Source organism: Amblyomma mixtum, chromosome 4 (genome assembly GCF_055824585.1).
Source record: "Amblyomma mixtum isolate Tamu chromosome 4, ASM5582458v1, whole genome shotgun sequence".
Lineage (NCBI taxonomy): Eukaryota > Metazoa > Arthropoda > Arachnida > Ixodida > Ixodidae > Amblyomma > Amblyomma mixtum.
The window spans coordinates 69,718,066-69,742,712 of record NC_143015.1 but is presented as its reverse complement, the minus strand read 5'-3'; the positions used below and the strand labels follow the sequence as shown (position 1 = coordinate 69,742,712).

The 24,647-nt window shown below is 52.3% G+C and overlaps 2 protein-coding genes across 2 annotated transcripts in view; both read left to right on the top strand.

The window, feature by feature from the left end:
• The window catches only part of LOC149346858 (uncharacterized), a 68,652-nt gene that overhangs the window by 26,618 nt on the left and 17,387 nt on the right, over window positions 1–24,647 (top strand). The window contains exons 5-6 of the mRNA XM_089586700.1: window positions 2,235–2,385; window positions 3,259–3,435. Coding sequence (XP_089442826.1) covers window positions 2,235–2,385; window positions 3,259–3,435 — 328 coding nt within the window. The remainder of the gene's footprint in view (window positions 1–2,234; window positions 2,386–3,258; window positions 3,436–24,647) is intronic.
• Window positions 17,713–18,727, top strand: LOC149346859 (uncharacterized). The gene has a single exon (XM_089586019.1). The coding sequence runs from the start codon at window positions 17,816–17,818 to the stop codon at window positions 18,725–18,727; it is 912 nt and encodes a 303-aa protein (XP_089442145.1). The 5' UTR covers window positions 17,713–17,815.

The following is a 24,647-nucleotide window of genomic DNA, read 5'->3' as shown; positions in this document are numbered from 1 at the left end:
AGCTGAATGAAGCCCGGCCGGCGACAGAAGCAGACGGCCTGCACAAGGCGCCGAAGAAAAACAACAACACAAGCAAAGCGACAAAATCAAACGTTTAATGCGTCAAATACCTCATTGCTAAAGAGGGGTTCAAGTTTGTTCTGACCAGAAAGTTTTCTTCGGACCCCATAGAGTCGTTTTTTAGCTGGTTAAGGCGGTCTGCAGGAAGCAATGATCAGACAGATGCTAGAGCGGTACTCGCTGGCGTAGCGAAGGCCTTAAAAACTGGGTTAGTGTCTGCTTCCCAACACAGCAACGTAATAGAAACGGAAAGGCAAGCACTTGGAGCACTGAACAGTCCACAGAAACTTGCAGTCACCCAGCGCGCGGACGACTTTCCGCCGGAGGCGAAAAGTCTCCTTGAAGACCTTCTCAGGACACAGAAAACGTTGCTGCCAGCGCCAGACACTGCAGCACTTGCGATGTTAGGAGGTTATTTGGCTCACGTCGTTCAAGAAAAAATTGATTGCAGCAGCTGCAATGCTCTTCTCACGCGACCAGCCTCATCTGCGCCCAGTGACAGTTTGATCCGTCTTCAGGACAGAGGAGGCCTCCTTTATCCTTCAACGCAGTTTTTGTATGTTCTGTACGCCCTCAAGAGCTACGTCGAGGTGTTGCTCAACAAAAGACGGTTCTTATCAAAACCCCTGCAAGCTGCAGTCAACAATGCAGTTGAGGCTCTTGCAGAACATGGAGCACTGAAATGTGAGCTTGCGTCCAATGACCACCACAGCCAGCTTCTGAAACTCATCTGCGGAAAGTTTTTCCGCCCTGTTTTTGCGAACTATGCCTTATCGGTGACGGACAGGAACGATGTAGTGAAACCGCTGACATCAAAGCCTCTATCTAGAAAGATTTTGAAGTTGTGAAAACATTTTTGCATGTATGTTTTATTCTATATACGACAGTAAAATTTTTTCCATTCACTCATCGCTCACAAAAATGCTTCCTTAATGTTTCTGCTTATATATTGGGTCAGATACGACCTATGCTAAGAATACGTGTTTTGTACAAAGAGGCACAGTAACAATTACCGTCGATATAGATGTAAACTTAGGCATTCATCTCGGTACTGGAGCAACGTTCGATATGTATGCCCGGCCGCCGATTTCATATTTTCCTTGATGAGCAGCTTTTACTAAAGTACATGTGCACATGGCTTAACAAAAACAATTTAGCACTTTAACGATCGTGCCCGCACATCAATCTTACTAAACGGAGAGTAGTATACACAGTAGCAGAATTGCGCGCCGTCTTTTACGCTGCGTGCAACTCCTGCCGCGTCGTCTGCTCCATCCTGGGCTGCGCGCGCCACTCGTCGGCAGCTTCGCGCACTAGCACGAACGGCGCCTAACAACGGCGTTTCCCGCGATTGAGCGGGCACGAAAAAAATAGAGGAGGCTATGCCCCAGCTTGCCTGGCCTTCCCTTTCGTGCCTGCTAATAAAGCCCCCCTTCGTCAGCAAGTACGTTACAATATATATATATATATATATATATATATATATATATATATATATATATATATATATATATATATATATATATATATATATAGCTTTCTTGGACAAAAATTTTAGATATTGAGATGTTGTAAGATATAGTTATGGAAATATTAAAACCGTTGGTCTATTCTTCTGATGTGTAGAGATATATTTATTTGAAAGTGTTTCCAATGATCGTATCAGATGGTTAAGGCTGCCATAGAAAACCAATATGGCGCACTTTTCAGAATATCAGGACCGGTAATAAAAATATACAATACTGCCGTCGGGTGACCTGCAGATATTTTGACTCTGATAGTGAAATCTTATGTTAAGATTTAAGAAGGTTTCCGGTTAAAAACGCTTCTGTCCAAACTGGTTGGGCGCGATAATTTTTGGTCGTACGCGTTTTGTTTTTGAAGAACTTGCTTTCTGATGCAATGCGCTGTGTCACCGCTGCTTGCTTACTTATAGAATAGCAACAGCTAGCCCAACAAGTGATAGTATTACCACTTTTATTGCTACTTCAGTGGTTTCTGCACAACATCCTGAGTGCAACATGTTAGAAATCTATTTGCTCACGCCTTGGTGTTCCGCTGCGGAACGACGAATTGTCTCGTTGCGTACTATGGCTCCTCTCGACTCTGGGTGTAATTGGCGCTAAGGTAATCGCAATGCCGCAAAGAACATTCCTCTTTTCGTCTTCATTCAGGAACACCAAGGCGGATACCGTGATTGCCCTGAGTTCTACGGGATGGCAAAAGAGCACTTCGGACTGCTATGCAGCGCCACCTAGTGCTTACGCTGCCCACGAAACGTACCCTGACCGGCAGAAAATTTGGGGTGCGAGATACCCGGACATGGTAAGTATTAGTCTGTGCTCTCCTCCATGCTGGTCGCAGCTAATCAGTTGGGTTTCTTGGTTGTCGTTTCGGGATCTGTGAAAAACGTTTGTGTGGTAGGTCGATTAAAACACACCCTACGACAAAAAAGGCTCTACAAATCTTTGAAGGGCCTCTGAAACGAATTTAAAGCAGGGCATAGAGGAACGAGAGGATCATAACGAACCACCCAGCTTCGTCCTGTAAAACGTTTTGACCTGTTCTATGTAGCACACGCTCCCGCCCCGAAATCAGGCATGGTGGGCTGCACGTTATACAGAGGCTTGCACACACCTATATAGTATCGATGCTACGTGAAGATGCCTTGTAATCCAGAGGTGTAGAAGAGGAGGATTGAAAAAATAATTTCAGTGAAGAAAATAAAGGGAAAACTCATATCAGAACTCTACATCACCACCTAAGGCACATGCAGAACCGCTCCTAGAGAAGCAGCTAAACTTAAGAGCGTTTGATAGAGCACTGGATGGCAAAAGGCTGCCGGCAGAAATTTCCCCAAAGTCAGTCTTGCTGTTGCGTGCAAGACAGGCAAACGAGCATATCGAACCGCAGTAAATGAGACCGCCGCCATGTTTCCACAGCCATCGGGAATTAAAAAACTGGCAGAGGATAGTGAGCATCAACAACGGGGAAATTTCGAAAAATTCACATAAAGATATTAGTTCATCAGCCGGATTTAGACCGTCACCACACCGATAAAAATAGGAAGCGGCTCAGTTTTTATCCACCATGCTCGCTCCAGCATTTGCAGAGACCGAGATCGTGTATGAAGATGGCGCACACCCTACAAGCGAACACTTCCCAATGCTTGTGCGCGAACAACCATTGTGTGCGCAGAAACGTCAAGCAGGGAGCCTCATGGCACGGAACATCGCGTACAAGCGAAATATCAAGTTGGGTCTCTCGTTCGAGTTGGGGACACTGTTCTACAGGATGTACCAAAACAACATGCCGCTGGACGACGTAGCGTTCGGGGAGTGCAAAACATCCACCACTACCCACATGGACGTGGTGGTGAGTGAAAAACCATTTTTGTAGACGGTTCGCTTAAGAGGTAACCGCATCATTTCTCGCTAATCGACTGGTCTCCACGAACCGAACAAGTCTTGTCTGCATGTCTTGCAACCACTGCAGACACAAACATGGAAATAGTGATGCCTCAAAATCAAGGGCAGTACATACTCAAGCAGCGAAGGTAATCGGCCTGCCCAGTATTGCAAACGGATGGTTTCGCATTGGTCCTTTGCATGACCAGCCTTTGCCCATATATCTCTAATATTGAACCGATTAACTGGGCTGCTTGGGTGAGGCACGTATAACGAGTGCTACTGCTGATTATCGGTCTTCGGCAGACACATGTTTGGAATAGCCAATGGGCGCTCTCCTTGGAAGGGGCAGCGGCAGGCACGACACACAGATCTTGAGCCTAAAATACAGGTTCTGGTTCATGGTGCGCACCTGTTTGACACGAGCAAGGTGAAGCACGTGCAAGCGCGCTGTGTGACACATTGGGATAACTTATGCACAGGAAACTGAGAAGTTGCATGGCTGATACTGGGAGGCTTAGCATGGACGGGTCTGAATTACAGCTGCATCACCCGATGCCTCTTCCTGCAGCGTGCTTCATTTTGGTGCTGGTTAGCACCATCATAACTAGGAAACACATTCATTAATGAACAGTAAGTCTTTGGCATGCTTCGCAGGAGCGGCCTAATCATTATCGCGTGCCTGCTTGCACTGCATTTTATTATTAACAGCTGTATAAGAAGGGAAAAATGAACAGCCGCAGCCACTGAGGTCGTTGTCGTTTATTGCGTACCTAATGTGAGTGAGGTATCATGTCGCCGCTATGTCAGCCGCAGTGCTTTGAATCCGCCTTCAAAAATGGCTCGAGGTCAGTTTACGTGTGTGCCGCCTTCGTCTGTATTGCACTGCAAGGATTTGCACCAGTGTGTTAACAGTTGGAAATTTGATAACGCGTGAACACACGCGAACTAAGGAATGTCCTGTATTTTACTGCTTTAGTAATAGTACACTCAACGCTGGTTACAACGCATCCGGATAAGACGAGCATCCGTACATAAAGGACGACGTCATTAATCTTAATCGGTCCGCCCACATTTTAAATCGCACATGTGTCCGTCTTTACGTACGCGGTGTAATCAACTATTGGGTGCCGTGTACTAAATTTGGAGCCAGATTTCGTACTGGGCAAATTTTGAAGCAGACATTTCGGGCGTGTTACAAATCACCGGCAAAAGAAGCGTTCTCAACTGGGCCCGCTCCCCTGTCAAGCATGAAGCCTCAAAAGAAGTGTGAATTACGCCATAAAAGGAAATCTCATTTCCGCTGTTCTGGCAAAATGAATCATTCATTTCAATTCGCTAGGACGCATCAAAGCATGCGGCGACCTCATCCCTGTCGGCGTTTGCAGTCTTCGATTCGAGAGGGCAATATCATTTCCCCTCTTTTCGTTTGTCGCTCAATGTGTTTTTTTTTTTATTTTGGAATGATCCCGGCCGCGGCGGTCGCACTGTGATGGAGGTGAAATGCTATAGGTCTTTAAACTGTGTTCTGTCTAAAGAACCCCAGTTGATGGAAATTTCCGGGTCCTTCGGCTGCAGCTTCTCTGATAGCCTGAGTCGCTTTGGGACGCTAAACCCCATAAACTTAAACGAAACCGAAATAATAACTAAGGCTTCATGACGTTTGGTAAAAAAAAATCAGTTTGTGAGAGCAAGTTCGCACGTCGTCATTCTGCGCATCGCTGCAGTCAAGGGTTTCCTCTGCTCTGCTGAAGACCTGCAACCACATACTAAGTAGATATCCAGTGAAAAATTAGGAAGGGTTTCTTAAAGGACTACGAAAGTTATTCCTAACTCAGTTGTTATCTAGTAAACAAAGCTTTGTTAAGTTGTGTTGCAAAAGGCTCTGTTATTCGCATAGAGCATACTGCGGATACAACGGACATTTTTCAAAGGATCACGCGAGTCTGTCGTAGAAAGCGTTGACTGTAGTATCATCTGGTGAAACTCCTCCGCTGTCGGTATGCTTCTAGCTTAAAAAACAGTGTGAAATAAGTTTTTTTTTTCATTGCAATACCTCCTGTGCTTGTTATCCTGTCACCGCTATAACAGTCACACTACTATGAACGATGGTGCGAAACTAAACATTCGTAGCATTGCACGTCGCTTCTGGAGAAGCAAGGTGATCGAGTATGTTGCAAAAATACCGTACTTCTGACATCGGAATCATTTTTTTCTGCTTGCTACGGGAGTGAGTAGGTATTGTTCGCACTTCGCACGAAAACTGTCAAGACAGGGCGATGTCCTGAGATTGGCGCCCAACGTGGAGTCGTCTTCTAGCGCGGATCATACTGAGCAGCGACGGTGTTCCCGCGATTTCTCAGCATCGACACTTGACTCCGTAGGTACAAGCGACATCTTTGTGGGAAGAGGTGATGTCCATTTGTCCAATCTTAGTCCAGGTGGAGGTGACTGCTCCTCCCAGCCCGAAGTATTGACAGGCGTCCGCGAGTAACTTTTGTTTCCACCGTTGCCGAGGAGATTGAGAGCTTTCAAGGTCCCTCTGCTTTCAGGGCTCTGAACAATTTTGTGCCACAAGTAGTTTAGCGGGCGCAGTTAACTGCAAGACGGTGCCAGGGGTCCACATTAGGCCCCAGGGTGTAGCCCAAAATGCTGTTCTTGAAGAAACTATTATTTTTATTGACTGAAAATTTAATGATGAATAGTTCTCTAATTTTGAATACAAATTTTTTGGATAGAAGCGCAAAAATTCTATATTCTAGAGCTCTTATTCTCGGCATTTCTGACTGGATATGTCTCATATTTTCGTGAATTTCGGTGCAAGTCTTTCAAATTTTGTCAATGAAATACTTCTTTTTCCTAGACGACATATATTCTGTTATCTTTCTGTCATTGAAAATAGAATCTACTAGCTATACTATGAAGTGATGGAACGAAGACATATTTCTTAAAGAAAAATAATGGAAGAAAAAAAATTTATTCGTACAGCACTGAAATTTTCCATTTATCCGCTGCACGGAAAAAGTTACGCTGTCTTAGTTTTACGGGTTTTAGCATCGCTAACCGGCTCTGGCTGCCAGGGACGCCGTATTGGAAGGCTCTGGCTAATCTCGACCAGCTGGCGTTTAAAGGGGTAGAGACATCAAATTCCAAGGTTGTACAAAAGACTGCCATGCGTTTCCTTTGTATGTGAGGACCATAAGAGCGAAGTATTAAATTTAAGGGAGGTCTAGAACATATTTTAATTTCATTTTAAAGTTTGTGAAAATGCTCACTCTTGAAGTCTGAGCCATCGCTAGTGCATCAATGTGACGTAGGAACAGAGAAGAAAACACAAGCATTTCCTACGTCATCGCACAGTTTTCTGACGTACGGGACCAAGTTTTGCGGTTTCGCGGCCTAGCAACCTTGGTTACGAGTGCTCACGAGTCTTTTTTTTTTTCTGCACGCTCGCGAGTTCGATGGTGCTTTGCGCCCGGCGTTGCCGCAGGCGATGTCGTTGCCGAAAGATCCACTTTTGCAGAGGCATATTGCCCGTGCTCTAATGTAGGAAGCATTCTCTAGTATCATGTTTGTTATGTATTTTCTTGTGCGAACGTGAAGTACGCCGAGCATGCCGGCCGGCCGGCCAGCCTGGATCCCGTCTGCCGGCGTCATAAAAAGGAGCTAAAGTGTGTTCTTGACGTAAATAATAAGCCCTGGGATAAGAAATGTGAAAAATGTGTCATTTTTGAGGATCGCTGACGAATACTGAGCTGCTGGCAAAGGTAACGACTGTGATACGAGCAAACTTTTTACCACAACCGCCTCGCAGCTGCCGCTGGCCCGACGTTGCGGTCCGGCTCGCCTGCCGCCCGCTCGCTTCGCTGCTGAAGACGTCGTGGAGATTTACCATACTATTATTTTATTGTGAGATGATGCTGTTGACAGCAAAACGATGTGTAGAGTAGGCCTTTTATTATAGCGCAGGCGACTTCCGAAGCGCCGGCCGCTGCGACTTCGATGCGGAAGAGGCTATAGGCCTAGCGACGACCACGGCAACCAGGGAACAGAAGAGCTCGTCGCCCGGAGCGCCCGCGAGCGATGCCGTTGCCGAAAGCTCGAAACATAAGCAGGCATGCTTTGTCGCTGCTCGAGCAGTCTTTCTGAGGGACTGCTGTACGGCGGCGAAGTGCGACACCGGTTGCGGGCGGAGCTTGGGTAGAGCGGCGCAGCGATGCTCACCGCTCCATGTCCCTGCTTGCAGTGGGGCGGCAGTTCGCAAGCGACGATCAGTGCGGCGCGTCGGCCAAGTGGCCATATGGCTTGATGAATGTTGCTGCGCGTGCATTATTTGTCTAAATAATGATTGCACTTCGCGCTCTGAGCTCGCTACTTGTTTTCGCTCGGCCACCGATATGCCCAAGGCACGTCGGCCAACGGGTCTCGTTTTGGTCGGCGGCGTTGTCACACTAGGACGACGCTTGGTCGTTGGGGCGTCGTCGTCGCCGTCGGTGCAGTGTGACTGGCTAGTCGGGGAACGACCAGGTTGCCCGACGCGACCGTCGGCGTCGCTGTCGCGTTGACCTCGGGGTCCCGTCGGCCTAGTGTGAACGCGCCTGAACTGCGCGCTGGTCCCAGGCTGCCCTAGTCGTCGCTAGGCCTAGGTGGTCTCGCTTCCGCACTTGACGGCGCTTTGGAAGTCGACTGTGCTATAATAAAAGGCCTACTCTTCACATCGCTTTAGTGCGAACTCGTCCCATAATAGAAGATAAGTTCGATTTCCACGACGCCTTCATCAACGGAGCTAGCAGACGAGCAGCGCGCACGAAGAAGCAGCGTCGAGCTGTCGGGATGGGACAACGTCGGCTTGAGATCGGCGCTGTTGTCGGCAGTGTGACACAAGGGTCGGCCGACGGCTGCTATCTCGGCGACGCGACGGCGATGCGCTCGTCAGGCGACGACCGGTGCTCGGTCGGCGTCTGCGCAGTGTGACAGACGCAACGACGGCACGAAAATCGCTGCCGCCGACCATCGCCAGACTGAAATCGGCCGATCGTCGACGTAGTGTGAACGCGCCTTTACCATTTGACGTTGCCTACACGCTCGGCGTTCGCTGGCACAATCTGAGCTGCGTCGGTCCTGACGCCTGCCTCCTCTTCGGAATCGCTGGCCAGCGGATCAAAAATGAAGTGGTTGTCGGGGTTCGAACCGCGGCGTCTTCTTCCTCGTCTGCGTCATCCCGCGATTCCTCATAATCGGTGTCTTCGCCGAAATAAAACTCTTCTTTCCGACTCGGAGCTGTTCGACTTGCCCTCCGCCCGGCTCTCCGTGTTTATGCGCACCACGTGCGTGTCAAGCAGACGACATGCCTACACGACGTCACGGCTTTCCGGACCCACGTGACAAAGCATTGTCTGGTTTCTGACGTCATGAAAGAGCCTGGCAAAACCTGGCAACTACGAACCGAAACCGAAACTGCTGGGTACAAATAATACGATTATTAATTATATAATGCGAGTTCATGCTTCTAAGATGGTGTTCCATGCCCACTGAATCGCTACGCATTATTTACAACCTAGAGATACAACACAAAAATTTGGTGTCTCTACCCCTTTAACATACGCTCTAATCGCACAGTGCACGAGATTTAACCATTTCGCCTCCCCGGTGGCCGAATTTGTCCGCAGCCCTCCACTACGGCGTCCACCATATCCTGTTCCGCATTGGGACGTTAAACCGCGTAAACGAAACCAAACGATTTCGCCTCCGCCTAAATACTTCTGTCGCCGCCGGGATCGAACCCGCGTCTTTCGAGTGAGTAGCTGAGCATTACAACTACTCACCACCGCGGCGGCTTACACGTGTTCACTGCCAGCCTCACGCGTTGTTCGGTGGATATCGTTCTCACCATATTTCACCAGTTAATTCTGCGTATGTTCGCGAAAGCCGCGGAGAGTAAAAAAAAATTCAGGGGGGCACTTAGTTGACCTGGTGCTGGTGAAAACATTTATTAAGAAGAGCCAGGAGGTATGTTTGGATCAGCCCGTAAGGGACCGATCCTTACACGTACTAGGTCGAGGTCCCTAGTTTGGGACCCCAGTGGCGGTGGCCGCCGCCTGGGCGCGCCCGACTAAAGCTTGTTGGGCCTGTAAGTCGTGGCAGCCAAGCCGGGTTGCCTCCCAGTCCTTCCAGGTTGGGTTGGGGGCGGGGGGGGGGAATGGCCACGTTGGAGGGGCAGACCCACACTATGTGATAGGTGTCCGAAGACAGCGCACTACAGTGCGGGCAGCTGCCGCTAAAGGAGGGGTCAAAATGCCGGGCACAGCAATGTATTGGTGAGAAGGCGGAGAAGGAGCCGCTCATCCGCCTTCTTGAGGCCTTTACATGGGCTATGGTAAAGGCGATGCCTATCTTTATAATAAGTTGTAATATCTTTGTACGTATAGACCGGATTAAAATCGGGTTCCTGATCGGGTGGGGAGGAGAATACAGCCCGGTGAGAGAGCGCGCGGCCGGCTCCGTCTGCTGCCTCGTTTCCTGTCAACCCCTGATGAGCAGGGGCCCATATAAGGTAACGGTGTGCGGTGTCCGTATCCCGTATGCAATTTTGGTAGATTCGATAGGCTAGGAAGGGAGTGCAGCCTTGTTCGACGTTCCGACAGGCCTCTCGCGAGTCGGTGGTTATGCATTTTGAATCAGAATGTGCCCTCGCGGCCTCTTCTGTTTGTGTTGCACTGCGGGCTCTAAAGGTTAGGCCGTTAACTGTGTTCCTGTTGTGAACTACCGCGTCCGTGTATCATCCCCCGTGGTGAGAGCCGGAGGGGTTCACGTAGTATACACCTGTTTTGTTGCCATAATGTCGGGCTAGGGCTAGCCCTCGTGCCAAGCGCCGACCATTATGGTCTTCGTGTGACATGTTTGCTGGAAGAGGCCGCACGTGGAAGCACGTCTCCACAGTTCTTGGATGTGAAATCTGTCTTCCATGGGAGTGGTGTGTTGGATATAGAGTCGAGTAAGAAGGCGGCGACCCGAGTCCGTTAGCGACAAGCGCGTGTACTGGTTTGTAAGGTGCGCCTCCCGGAGCTCCCGGAGAGTATTCACCATCCCAAGGGCCATAAGCCGACGGTTTAAAGTAGTGATGGGGAGGTCAAGGGTACGTTTGACGATTTCGCGACGGATGACTTCAAGGGCATCCTCCTTATGTTTCCGTAGGTGGAGATAAGGAGTCGAATACAGAATTCGACTAGTTACGAAGGCGTTTGCCAGCCTCAAGGCATCCTTACTTCGTAGCCCCTCGCGTTTGTTGGACACCCGGCGGACCATGCGGCCCACCTGGTAGCCCACCTTTGAAGTTTGTCCAATGTAGTCTCTGGCCGTCTTTGTGGATGTAGAGTCCGAGTACCCGTATCTCATCCCTGTCGCGTGTGGGACCACTCTCAAGAGAACGATATATTTTAGTTTTGCACTTTTGTGAGGGGCGGAGGAGCCCAAATTCCTATTTTTGAGGGGAACATTGAAGATCGCCGCGGCGGACGTAGTGGTCTACTATCGTCGCCGCTGTTTTCAGGCTGCTTTCATTGTCCCTGTGCTGCCCTGCGTGGCCCACAGAGTGATGTCATCGGCGTACAGGGCGTGCTGCACGCCGGCGACACCACTCCACTGGGCCGGCAGGTGCATTATAGCTAGATTGAAGAGCAGCGGGCAAAGTAGCGCGCCTGGGGGGAGGGGGGGGGGGTGCCCCACGTGCCGAGTAGGCAGGGACCGTGCTCTCTATTCCGATGCAGATGTAAGACTGATGATCCATTAGAAATTGGCATATGTATTGAAATGTGTTGAGGCCACAGTGGCTCTGGCTTAGGTTAGTGAGTATGATCTCGTGTGTTACATTGTGAAATGCCCCTTTAAGATCCAAGGCGAGTGCTACCCGGTCATTATGGGCGCATTCAAGGGGGTCAAGGACTTCCAAATTGAGTTGCAGGAGGACATCCTGTGCGGATCTGTGTGGGCGGAATCCGAACATGGTGCTCTCAAAGACATGTTTGTGTTCAAGATGTGTCGATAACCGATCCCGCACCATCGTCTCCATTAGTTTGCCCACAAAAGAGGTGAGAGAGATGGGGCGGAGGTTATCTGCTGTAACTGGTTTGCCTGCTTTAGGAATAAAAGTGACCAGAGCCGTTTTCCAGTCAATTGGCAGGGGGGGGGGGGGTCCCCACGCCAAATTCCATTGATGTAGTCGAGGAGGGACTGGTATGCCAAGTCGGGCAGGTTCGTCAAACCTTTACGGTGACCTTATTCCTTCCTCGCGCAGTGTCCCGTTTCATTTTGGTGAGAGCCGCCCGCAGATCATGGAGTTGGAATTGTTGATCCAGCTCCGTGTTCTCTTTGCCTGCATAAGAGTACACAGATCCACGGGGGTCTTGGGCTGTACACAGATACTGGTCCCAAAGTTTCTGTGCCAGTTGAGTCGTGTTGCAAGGGAAAGCGTGCATGGCTCGTTTCAAATGTTTTAGAGCGCAGCTCTTTGGCGTCCATTCCTGGGTTTCGCGTCGGCGTCGGCCTCGTAACCAGCTCCGCCCCTAACGTCACGCTTTTCAATTGGTCGAAATGCTCGTGACGTCACAGTGCGCGAATTTCAAATGGGGCCAATTGTACTTTGGCTAGTAACCATGCAACCAATCAAAGGGATCGTATAGTGATGCTGCAACTAAGTTGGACTGAGTTTAGTTAATTGCTTAATTAATCAATTAGCCTAATTAATATAGAGGAGAATGAAGAGGTCAGAAGAAAAGAAAAGAAAAGAGACGCGCGCCGCAGCGACAACAGCGTCCGCGGAAGGAGACGCTGCTGAAAAAAACAGATAAGTACGAAGCCGCGTCCCCTCCACCACCACGCACTTCCCCACTCAGTAAGACGTTGCTCGTTTCATAGACGTTGTGTCGAACATCCTAGACAGTTCCAACAATTGACAGGTTAATGACAGAACACGATGGATAGAAATACAATAATATAAATATGAAATAGCCTAATTAACCTTTCTAGTTAGACCGCATAAATCAATAAAACCGAGAACGAAATTGGTCGAGTTGGGGAATCGAACCAGGGTCTCCGGAGTGCGATACGACCACGCTAGCCACTCCGTAATGCCAGCTGAATGGTTTGGAATGAACAAAGGCGCGTCTAGCTAATACGGCGTCTTCGTTCACTCCCATCTTCCCCCTTTCCCTTACGGCGAGGTGCAGGTGTCCACCCAGATATGCGAGAGAGATACATTTCCTTTCCTCAAAAAATAAATTTACCGTCCAGCAAGGCGTACAGTCGAATTGGCGATGGCGTTCTGTGGACTCCCTGGCAGCGTTGCAAGACGCTGTCGCGTTCCACTCTTACAGGCGAAGCTTAACATGTTAACCACACATCAGTAACACACGCAGACAGCCAATGGACGCGTCATTCGCTGGCAGCACTTGATTCATCATTCACAACCACATTCGTGACAGAATGCTGTACTAAGGCTTTCGCCTTGCACCACTTTAGTCGCCAAAGTGACTCCTAATTTTTGTTTGTGTCGGCATCGGCGGCGTTGTTTGGCACGTCACATGAAGTTGGCGAACTATGCGCCGCAAAGTTGCCCAACGGCTTGCTGGTAGTAGCTGCCTACATCGCCCCTACCGCACTCACGAAAGACGTTGTGCACTTCCTGCAACTCGCATTAACCGTCCATCGATCCACACCGATGTTAGTAGTGGGGGACTTTAATGTTGACATAAAGACAAACAGCAATTTCCTAACACTTATGCGGGAGAACATCCCGTTCCTCTCGCTCGTAACGCGTCCCACGGCTGTGACAACCTCGCGAGGCACTTGTATAGATCTCGTCTTTGAGAATCAAGCATTGGTGTACCAAGTCGAACATATATCAGTCTATTTCTCCGACCACAAAGCTTCCTTCATGACTGTCAAGAACTGTTAGTGGAGTCTTTGTTAAAGGAATACGTGTGAAAAATAAAAAAAAAATTCTGTGATAGCGCATACATGTGTTGCTCGATTTCTTTGTCTCAATCTATCGAAAAGGTGAAACAGCTTATTTGCTGCGCTCAAATTTCGCATTAGGAAGTAACGTAATCGTCGGTAATTTTTGTTTTGGTTCTTGTTTGGGTTGGGTCGATTAGGGCTCGAAAGAGACGCCATGTGTTGCGGCTAGACAGTTGTCGCGCGGCCCTGTTGCATCTATCCACCCATTTGGAGTCGGCTAGTTGGGCCGCGTACTCTGCCACTTTTTGGGTAAGCTCGGGAATTCAAAGCTTTAAGCGTTCTATTGTGTTTCTGGCGTCGCCAACGGCGGACGAGGCTGCGACGGGCTTCCCAGACGTGTAGAAGATGGTTATCCACGTCTGTGACCGCCTCTGAGAGCTGTATGTGTGTTTCATGCGAGGAAAGGTGTGTCAGCGGCTGTTGGGACCATGCTGGGTAGTTTTGCTGGGAATTGGGTGTATTATCAAGTGAGTCAAAATTTTGCCCGCATTTCGTCCAATCTGGGATACGAGCTTGTGTTCTTGGACGCTTGAGGGGCGTGTGCGTTGCGAAATGTTCAGAATGCAGTGGTCTCTACCGAGGATCTGTAGTGCGCCAGCCATGGCGCCAGCCCTCGCCGGCACAACTTACGCGTGCTTCTTCCCTATGCCTCCGGCAACGTGAGGTGAACGGCGTTGCGGTCGAAGTCTGCGGCGTCCCTTCAAAGGAACCCGACCGCACCCCGCGCGCCCCCGCATCTGGCGCGCTCTTTCCTTCTCCTCCCTTTTCCCTCTTGCAGGTGGTGGTGGTGAAAACTTTTAATTTCTGAAATAGAGTTTGGGAGCCACAGAGTGGCCGCGCTACATGGTCGGCGTCCCTAGTCCGGGACACCGCATGACAATGCCCCGTCTCTAGCCCGTTTCACCAGAGCCCTTTGGGACTCAAGCGAGGAGCAGTTGAGAAGGGCAGTCTCCCATGCCTCTCTGGAAGGGGTAGGGGAAGGGGGGAGGTGGGGATTTTGAGTACATGCCCACACCATGTGGAAGATATCACAGGTCTCCCCACAGTGTGGGCATCGCCCATCCTTGTTAGGATCGTAATGCTTTAAGATTGCAGGACAGAGTAGAGTACCTGTCTGCAGGCGCCTTAAAGTTCGCTCCTCCGTCTTACTCAGCCCCTTTGCAGGGGCCGGGAAAAGGCGGTGGATGTCGCTATAATGCGTTATAATTTCCTTGAATCGCAGCAGCGGCTGGTTAGTCTCCGAGCCAGAAGAGCTGGGATGAGGAGCCCGGTGAGTAAGCGCTCGGGCAGCCGCGTCAGCGGCCTCATTACCTCGTAAGCCCTGGTGGCCAGGAGCCCAAATGATTCTTTTGGGTGTTGGATCAGTGGCAGTCCGTCTTAGAATGCAAGCAGCTAAGGGGGAGATCTCCCCTGCCAAGTAATGATCACATGCTTTTCGGGAGTCTGTAATGATGATTCTCGAATTGGCGTGGGCGGCAGCAAGCGCTATCGCTACTTCCTCGGCTCGCATTGAATTCGGGGCTCGAAAAGAGAGTCCATCAACGTGCATTTCCTGGTGAACGACAGCGGCCGTGTAAAATCCCGTGGGCGATGGGCCTGCTACGTCTACATAATATACACCGGGTCGGGAGCCGTGTTGTCTCTCAAGAGCCCGAGCCCGCGCTTGTCGCCTGTTTACGTGCATGTCGGTGTCCATGTTACGGGGGAGCGGGGAGACCCAGAGCATATGGCGCCACAGTACTGGGATACGCTCCGCCTCCTCTGGAGTGCAGTCGTGTTGGATGTGTAAGCGGTTTAGCAGGCGGCGCCCAGGGGCCGTCTGCATGAGCCGCGTGTATTGGTTCACGAGGTGGGCCTCCCGCAGCTCCTGGTAGGAGTTTAGCACCCCCAATGCCTTGAGTTTGGCATTAGAGGTAGTCACCGGGAGATCCAGGGCTCGCTTAGTTGCCTTGCGGATGACAGCGTCTATTCGCGCCTCGTCTTGCTTAGTAGTGCGGAGATATGGCACGGCGTAGAGGATCCGGCTAGTCACGAAGGCATAGACGAGCCGAAGCGCGTCCCTGCCCCGCAGACCGCCCCGCTTGTTGGAAACGCGGCGGATCATGCGCCCTACCTGTTCGCCTACTCTCTTGAGTTTCAGAATGGTGGAGTCCGGTCTGAGTCTGTGGTGAACGAAAAGGCCCAGAATACGGAGCTCCTCCACCTCTCTAATAGGACCTCCTGACAGAGAGATGTGAATTGCTGTCCTATCCTTTGGGTTCGCTCTGACATGCAAAAGCTCTGATTTCGCTGGAGCACATTGGAGCCCACAGTCAATGGCATACGCATCGACTATGGAAGCGGCCTGCTGAAGGCGGGCCTCCATGTCCCCAAGGCTCCCCTCAGTGGTCCAAATTGTAATGTCATCTGCATACAACGCGTGTTGAATGCCTTCCACCCGGGCCAGTTGGCTTGGGAGGTGCATCATAGCTATGTTGAACAGGAGCGGTGATAACACCGCTCCCTGAGGTGTACCCCGTGTTCCCATCATGTAAGGGCCGTATTCCTCGCCCTCAATCCGAAGAAAGGCCTGGCGATTAGTCAAGAAATTTCTTACATACGCGTAGGCCCTAGCCCCACAATCGGTAGAACTCAAGTTGGCCAGGATGCTTCCGTGTTTAACATTGTCGAAAGCTCCTTTCAGATCAAGGGCGAGGATGGCTTTGTCATTGTGTTGCATAGTTGTGGGTCGTATTACATCCCTGTGCAGCTGGAGAAGGACATCCTGTGCAGACATGTGGGGGCGAAACCCGAACATGGTAACTGCAAAGAAGCCCTTACTCTCCAGGTATGGAGAGAGGCGATCCCGAACCATCGTCTCCATAAGCTTGCCCGCACATGAGGTCAGTGATATGGGCCTCAGGTTGTCCGTATTCACGGCCTTACCTGTTTTAGGGATAAACGTCACAAGTGACGTTTTCCACTCGGGAGGGAGTGGACGACCGTCCCAGATCTGGTTGATGTATTCTAATAAATTGAGGTAGGCTGAGTCCGGTAGGTTCGCCAACAGGTTCACTGTTATGTGATCCCGTCCCGGAGCCGTACCCCGGCGCATTTTTGCTAAGGCCGCCTTAAGGTCGTGCAACTCAAAAGGGGCATCAAGTGTTTCATTAGGCCTGCCAGAGTACATGTACTCAGGCCCAGGCGGGTCCTCCGTACGACAAAGATATCTGTCGCACAGAGTGTCCGCAAGTTGCGCCGTCGTACCTTGATACCCTTGCAGAGCCCGCCGGAGCTGCTTTTGCGTCTCCCCTTTCGTTTGAGAGGGGTCGATTAGACTGCGAAAGAGACGCCACGTCCCCTTCGAGCTCATCTGATAAGCTGCGGCGTCGCAGCGTGCTATCCAATTTGAATCTGAGAGTTCGGCAGCATACGCTGCAGCTTGCTCTGTGAGTTTGACTATGCGGTCGCGTAATTTGCGATTAGTTTTCTGCTTTTTCCACCGTTTAGTTAAGCTCCGGCGCGCCTCCCACAAATGCAGGAGGTGGGTGTCCACTGCGGGGATCTCTTCGGTGGTTTGTAGTGTTGTGACGTGTTGTTTCTGAATGTTGTATATGTGGTTAGCCCACTCCGCGTAGCCGCCGGAAAATAGTACGGGAGGGATAGTGTGATTTCGGAATTTGTGCCAATCGGTCAGCTTGGCCTGACCCCATTTTTTGCGCGCTGCCTTCGCCATGAGTGTAATCCGGAGAAGGAGGTGATCGCTGCCTAGAGAATCTCCCAAGTTCTCCCAAGCAGCCGCTCTAGCATTTTTGACGAGAGAAAGGTCTGGACACGTGTCGCGGGTTACCGAATTCCCCACTCGGGTGGGATACGCCGGGTCCGTGAGCAACGTGAGGCTGAGTGTGGAGATGAGCTCCGCCAGCTTACGTCCTCTTGCCTGTTCGAAGTGGTAGCCCCAATGAAGGCTGGGAGCATTGAAGTCTCCAACGATCACTAGAGGCTCTTTGGCTGCCATTTTTATCGCGCGAAGGAAGATTTCATTAAAAGTTACGCGCGGCTTATGCGGAGGGCAGTATATGTTGAGGATATGTATTGACGGGTCGCGGCGTCTGAGAGGCAGTACCCGGACCATTGTATATTCTTGCTTAGGCGGGGCGCGACTCCCGCGCTCCCCGCCGCAGCTCCGTTACTCAGAGAATAAACGGTTGAACAGAACAGACGTCTTGTCTTCTGTGAGGATCTCCGAGCAGCTTACGCCCTACAATTGGTGACCCGGTTTTCGACGAACCTAAGAAACGTAGAGCCAAGCTTTTCTCCACGCTGAAGACAGGACGTCCACTCACGCAGCTGAAATGGAACAAAATCAGCCACTTACGCCCAACCTCAACCAGACAACGCCAGATGTGCCCGGCGAAGCCGTCTCTGCAGTCACAGTGCGTCTCCCACCGTACTGGGAACGCAACCCAGCCGTGTGGTTCCTGCAAGTGGAATCTCAATTCCAACTTTCGAGAATTTCATCACAGAAGCAGAAATTTCACCACGTGGTCGGCGCACTGCCATCAACAGCTGCAGAGGAGGTGTCCGACTTACTCACCTCTTTCAGCACCAATCCTCCGGCACATCCATATGACGGCCTCAAGGCAGCCCTACTGCAACGCACGGCCGCGTCCGAAAGGACGAAAATACAGCAGCTACTCTCCTCCGAGGAGCTCGGTGACCGGCGACCAAGTCAGCTCTTGCGGCGGATGACGCAGCTTCTCGGTAGCAGTGCGCAGACCAAGGACAATGCTGTGTTGCGTGAACTTTTTCTGCAGCGCCTGCCGTCCAACGTCCAAATGGTGCTTGCCACAGCCACAACCATGGACTTAACATCACTCGCCGCGCTAGCCGACAAGGTGATGGAAGTGGCCACCCCGCACTTGACCGTCGCTGCCGTCAGCACTCCCACACAGTCGTCGCCGTTGGCCGTCCCCATCACCACTCCTCAGCCGTCGCATGTTGCATCCACCACCGCTACGCCTTCCGAAGTTGACCGCCTTTGTCAGCAGCTCGAAAAACTGATTGCGGCAACCACGCACTCAGAGCGGCCTCTACGCCGTGGACGCCAACGTCACCGCTCCTCAACGCCTCGACAGCGCGGACAGAGTGAGCGAAGTCAATCCGCAGGCCCACGCATGTGCTATTACCATTGTCGCTTCGGCGCCAACGCCCGCCACTGCCTCCTCCCTTGCAGCTGGACGGAAAACCGGCCGGCCGACCACTAGCGGCGACGAGCGGTCTGTGCCGAGAAGAGTGTCGCCTTTTCCACGTCTACGACAGAACCACCGGACAGAAATTCCTTATTGACATCGGGGCCCAGGTGAGCGTTCTCCCAGCCACAAAAGCAGAGCGTGCTTCCGCTGCAATTTCTTACCTGCAAGCAGTGAACGGAACGCGCATACCTGTTTACAAACAGCGCTCTGTGACGCTCAACCTCGGGCTTCGAAGGGTCTTCCGGTGGGTATTTCTAGTCGCCGACGTTGGTTCTGCGATAATTGGTGCCGACTTTCTAACGAAGCACGAGCTCCTCATCGACGTCAAGCGGAAGCGTGTCATTGACTCCGCAACTAAACTCTTTATTCACGGCATAGCAGCGCGCGCAACTACCGATGTAGCACCCTCATGTGCTACAGTTGCCAAAGAGCCGTTTGCAGCCCTGATGAATGAATTTCCAAAGCTAACGTCACCCCCGGATTGGACTCAACCCGTCTGCCACGACGTTCAGCACCACATCATAACATCGGGACCACCTGTTTTCTCTCGCCCACGACGCGTGGCTCCGGACAAACTGAAGGTGGCCCGTGCAGAATTCGAGCACATGCTGGAACTTGGCATTATTAGACCTTCATCCAGCAGCTGGGCATCTCCACTCCATCTTGTCCCGAAGAAGTCAGGAGACTGGAGACCATGCGGAGACTATCGTTTTCTGAACACCAAGACCGTCCCGGACCGATACCCATTGCCCAACATACAAGATTTCACGTCTTCTCTGCACGGTGCAACCATCTTTTCAAAAATCGATCTTGTTCGGGCATATCATCAAATCCCTGTAACAGAAGAAGATATCCCCAAAACAGCGATCACGACACCATTCGGACTGTTTGAATTCTTGAGAATGCCATTCGGACTTCGCAACGCTGCGCAGACCTCCCAGCGTTTCACATCGACTCCGTCGTACGTGGCCTTACCTTCGTGTTCGCCTACGTGGATGATATTCTTGTGGCAAGTTCATGTATTGAAGAACACCTGCACCACCTCCGCCAACTTTTCGAGCGTCTTTCGACTAACGGCATAGTTGTCAACACCGAAAAGAGTGAGTTTGGGCAACCAGCTCTCGTATTCCTCGGCCATCACCTGGACAACAACGGCATCCGCCCGCTTCCCGAAAAAGTGAAAGCAATCACAGAGTTTCCCAAGCCCACTTCAAGCACGAAGCTCCGCCAGTTTCTTGGCCTCGTAAATTTTTACCGCCGATTTATCAGAAACTGCGCCACCCTGCTTGAACCACTTGACCGTATGCTGTGCGGCAAGCACTCGGCGAAAACGCTACACTGGGACACCACGGCGGATGATGCCTTAAATGCCATCAAGCGCGCTCTGGCCGACGCCACTCTACTCGCCCACCCAAACCCCGATTATCCGCTGGCACTCATGACAGACGCTTCCAACACAGCGCTCGGAGCTGTCCTTCAGCAGCAGGTCAGTGGCGTGTGGCAACCCCTCGCATTCTTCTCAAAAGGCATGACTCCTGCCCAGACAAGATACAGTGTTTTTGGCCGCGAACTTCTCGCCATATACCTGGCAGTGCGTCATTTCCGCCACTTGCTTGAGGGCAGAGCATTTACCGTTTTCACGGATCACAAGCCTCTTACTTACTCAATTGACCGTCCTGCATCCCTATATACGCCACGGGAAGTAAGACAACTGTCCTTCATATCTGAGTTCTCGACTGACATCCGACACATCAGTGGTGCCGACAACACCCCGGCTGACGCCCTCAGTCGCGTCGATGCCGTTACACGCAGTCGTTCCGAAACATCGACTTCGTCCTCCTTTCCCTTCGACATACATGAACTGTCCGCAGCGCAAGCAAGCGACCCCGAGCTTTCCCGCCTACGTACAGCGCAAACATCTCTGAAGCTCGAGACAGTCCTCATTGAAGACGTGCCAATCGTTTGTGATACCTCCACAGGTACGCCAAGGCCCGTTTTGCCCATCCATTTCCGCAAGAAAATCTTCGAATCCTTGCACACCCTTTCTCACCCTGGAATTCGTGCAACTCAAAAGCTGATCACAGCCCGCTTTGTCTGGACCCGCATGAACACCGACATTCGCGACTGGGTCCGCGCGTGTGCACCCTGCCAACGTGCGAAAGTACACCGGTACCCTGTGCCCCCAACTCAGCGCTTCCTGCAGCCCGACGAACGCTTCGCAGTAGTCCATATCGACATCGTTGGCCCCCTACTCCACTGCCAAGGTTACCGGTATTTATTGACATGCATCGATCGCTTCACCCGATGGCCTGAGGCTACACCAATCGCCGACATCACAGCAGCCACTGTCGCCGCGGCCTTCGTCTCTACTTGGGTAGCGCGGTTCGGCTGCCCCACAACCATTGTCACGGACCGCGGTCGCCAGTTCGAGTCATCGCTTTTCACAGAACTCCTCAAACTGCTCGGAGCAGCACGGCTACGTACTGCATCTTACCATCCACAAACAAACGGACTCGTAGAGCGTTTCCATCGGCACCTCAAAGCAGCACTTACGGCGCACGGACCCCCCGTCAAGTGGCTCGAAGCTCTTCCGCTCACGCTGCTCGGAATCCGATCTGCCTTCAAAGAGGACCTTTCGTGCGCCTGTGCCGAGCTTGTTTATGGAACCTCCCTTCGTCTTCCAGCCGATTTCTTGGAAAGCGCGAAACCCGCCGTCCCGTCCACAGCAAGTGAATACGCCGACAGGCTCCGGCATATCCTCCGCCACCTTCAACCACAGCCGACGCGAGAACACCAACGCACTGTGTACGTGACTCCAGACTTAAACACAGCAACCCATGTTTTCGTGCGTTACGGCCCTGTGCGCGGTTCCCTCCAACCCCATTATATCGGCCCCTTCCCCGTCCTTGAGCGCCGTCCTTCCACTTTCCTGGTAGACTTGAACGGAACGCGAGATGCAGTGGCCCTCGAACGACTCAAGCCAGCGTACATCGAGGCCCCAGTCTCTTGCGTTTCGGCGCCTGCACTTGCGACAGCCCCATTCATTTCCGACCGACAGCAAGCTCCTCCGGCTCGTCGCGTCCACTGGCATCCCAGCTGCCCAAAGAAGTAAATCGTTCGTCGCCTTGGCTTCCTCTCTCGGGGGGGAGCCGTGTAGTGCGCCAGCCATGGCGCCAGCCCTCGCCGGCACAACTTACGCATGCTTCTTCCCTATGCCTCCGGCAACGTGAGGTGAACGCCGTTGCGGTCGAAGTCTGCGGCGTCCCTTCAAAGGAACCCGACCGCACCCCGCGCGCCCCCGCATCTGGCGCGCTCTTTCCTTCTCCTCCCTTTTCCCTCTTGCAGCGGCGGGGCGCGACTCCCGCGCTCCCCGCCGCAGCTCCGTTATTCAGAGAATAAACGGTTGAACAGCACACACGTCTTGTCTTCTCTGAGGATCTCCGAGCAGCTTACGCCCTACACATCTTCTCGGTGTTGAGCCAGTCTGCGTGTCGTATGTTGGGAGTGAAGGTTAAGTCTGGACACGTATCCCGTGTCTCGGAATTTCCTAGCCGGGTTGGGTGGACAGGGTCCGTGTGGAGGGTGAGGCCCAACGTGGACGCAAGCTCGGCCAGCTTACGTCCGCGCGAATCCTCCTTGCGATCCCCCCCAGCTGACTGGGAGCATTGAAGTCGCCAACAATCAGCAGGGGATCGCGACCCGCTACTCTGAACGCGCGGCTAAAGAGGTCCGCAAAAGTCACTCGCTTGAGTTTGGGAGAGCAGTACACGTTGAGTACATGCAACGGTGGGTCCCTGCGGCGGAGTGGTAGGATAGTCACCATTACATAGCAATTCTCGAGCTGGAGGACGAGATCCACTAAGTTTGCTTTGTAGTCTTTGTGAACGAGAACACAAGATGCGGGATCCTGTTGGAACGTCGTGTAATTTGAAAGTCTGGCGCCCAGGCCTGGCTCCTGGAGGGCATCCAGGGCTGGTAGGGACTCGAAAGTTTCAAGAGGCGGAAATTGGCCCGCTTAGTGTGGTCCTTAAAGCCTCTGCCGTTCCACTGTGCTATTTAAGTTGACATGGCCGAATTAGAGATTGCGGAACTCCTTTGACTGAGGTGTCTCGCCATGAATCAAGATTTTTAGCGAGGAGGAGGAGGTTGTGGCTGCCCCAGAGCTAGCAACGCGCGCCATCATAGGGGTGATGACGGAAGGGGCGGGGCAGCTGTCCTCATTATTCGAATCAATTATCAGTCGGTTGAATTTTGAAGGACGGCAAACGTCCTTAATGGGCCCCGTCCGACGGAGGAGGCGGGGGTTGTCCGAGATGTGTTTTGAGACCACCGATGGGACGACAGATTTGACCTTGGTGAAGATCTGGTCCATGGCGGTCTTGATCATAGATCATAATTCAGAGGTTAAGCGCTCCTCCATCGCGGAGATGGCTGTCACGAGGGCAGGCGAGATCTCCGCGTCGCTCTCCATTGCGTCCGAGTTCTGCGGGCTCGGAGCGGCGGACGCCAATTTTGACTCTAAATTTTGAATTTTGTTGAGCAAAAGCTCATTCTGTGCCCGGAGCATGTCGATTTGTTTTTTGTATTCCGCGTCGAGTACGGAGACGGGTGGTGTGGAGGAGGGGAGACAGGAGGAGGAGGAGGCGATCTCACCCCAGCTACTCACCTGTTTGCTGTTTTGGGGCGCTGATGCTCGGGCGCCGGTAGTGCCATTTGTCTTGAGGGCCCGGAAGTGGCCAGCGTCCCTGCCGCTGGGCGGTGGCGGTGGGGGCGCCGTCTTCTTCCCGGGCGGTGACTTCACCGACGATAAGGTGACGACTCATTGTGGTCGAAGCCGTGAGCGCCACGCGGCGTTCCGCCACCGCCACCTCAATTCGGGCGACTTGTCTGCTTGCCAGGTCGCTGGTTTCCTGGGCGCTCTGGGCATTTATCCTTAAGTCGTGCACCTTGAGCTGCCGGAATTTTCCCGTGCAGTCACGGGAGTTGGTAGCGTGGGTTTGCCTACACACTGCACAGGACGGAGTGCATTCATGCGGTGTCTTCACCTCGTCGACGGTCGGCACCGTTTTGCCACATAGGCCACACTTTTCATTCGGGCAGGGGCATGTGTCCACCGGGTGGCCCACAGTGCCGCACTGCACGCAGGCCGGGATTCATTTCCTATCGGCACGCACGTGTCACTTCCGAGTTATAATGGACGTATCGCGGCACCACTTTGCCCACGAAGGTAAGCATCACGACGTCTGAGTTGCCATGCTTGAGGATACCGGCAAGCTCTCCAGCACGCCACTGGATCTTGTTTTGGAAGGACTCACTGGTCTCGTGCTTGGTCACGATGATGACGCCGCGGCACAAGTCACCAGTGAGCTTCAACTGGCCGTACATGGAGAGCCGGCCCTTCGACGTTGTGAGCTCGAAGTCCCGAAGAACCTTGGCTGCCACGTGCGGCTCTCGGGTGCCTGCGACGATCAGGTTTTTTCTCCCATGTGGAGACCAGGCTGAGCGATGCTGTGGCCTTGGCGCCCAGGTAGGCCTCGAACGCTGCTCCCAGCTCGCCATGTTGATAAACATCCTTGAGAGCGACGGTCACCCGGGGCTCCAGGTTCTTCGGGATGATGTCGCGGAAGCGGCCTCGATTTCCAAGAGGGTCCCGTCTTACATTGGGGCCCACCGTGAAGCGCTGCAGCCCGTGCAGCAGCGTTGTGCCGTGTAGAGCGGCCTGCCGAAGTGGTGTCCGCGTTCTTGGGGGTGGCGTTCCGCTTGTGGGAGTGGCGTTCCACTAGCTTGAAAGTTCTCAATCGGCGCACAGTTCGGGCTATCAGGCGCTGGATTTGCTGGAACCTCGGACAAGGCCATGGCGTCCAGTTCGTAGCCATGTTGTAGGTACCTAAAGTGCGGTGAGGCGACAGCCATAAGCATGGTGTTGCTGCCT

Bases quoted from the DNA above. Each gene is read 5' to 3' on its own strand.
- LOC149346859 (XM_089586019.1), top strand. From the start codon at position 17,816: ATGGAACAAAATCAGCCACTTACGCCCAACCTCAACCAGACAACGCCA.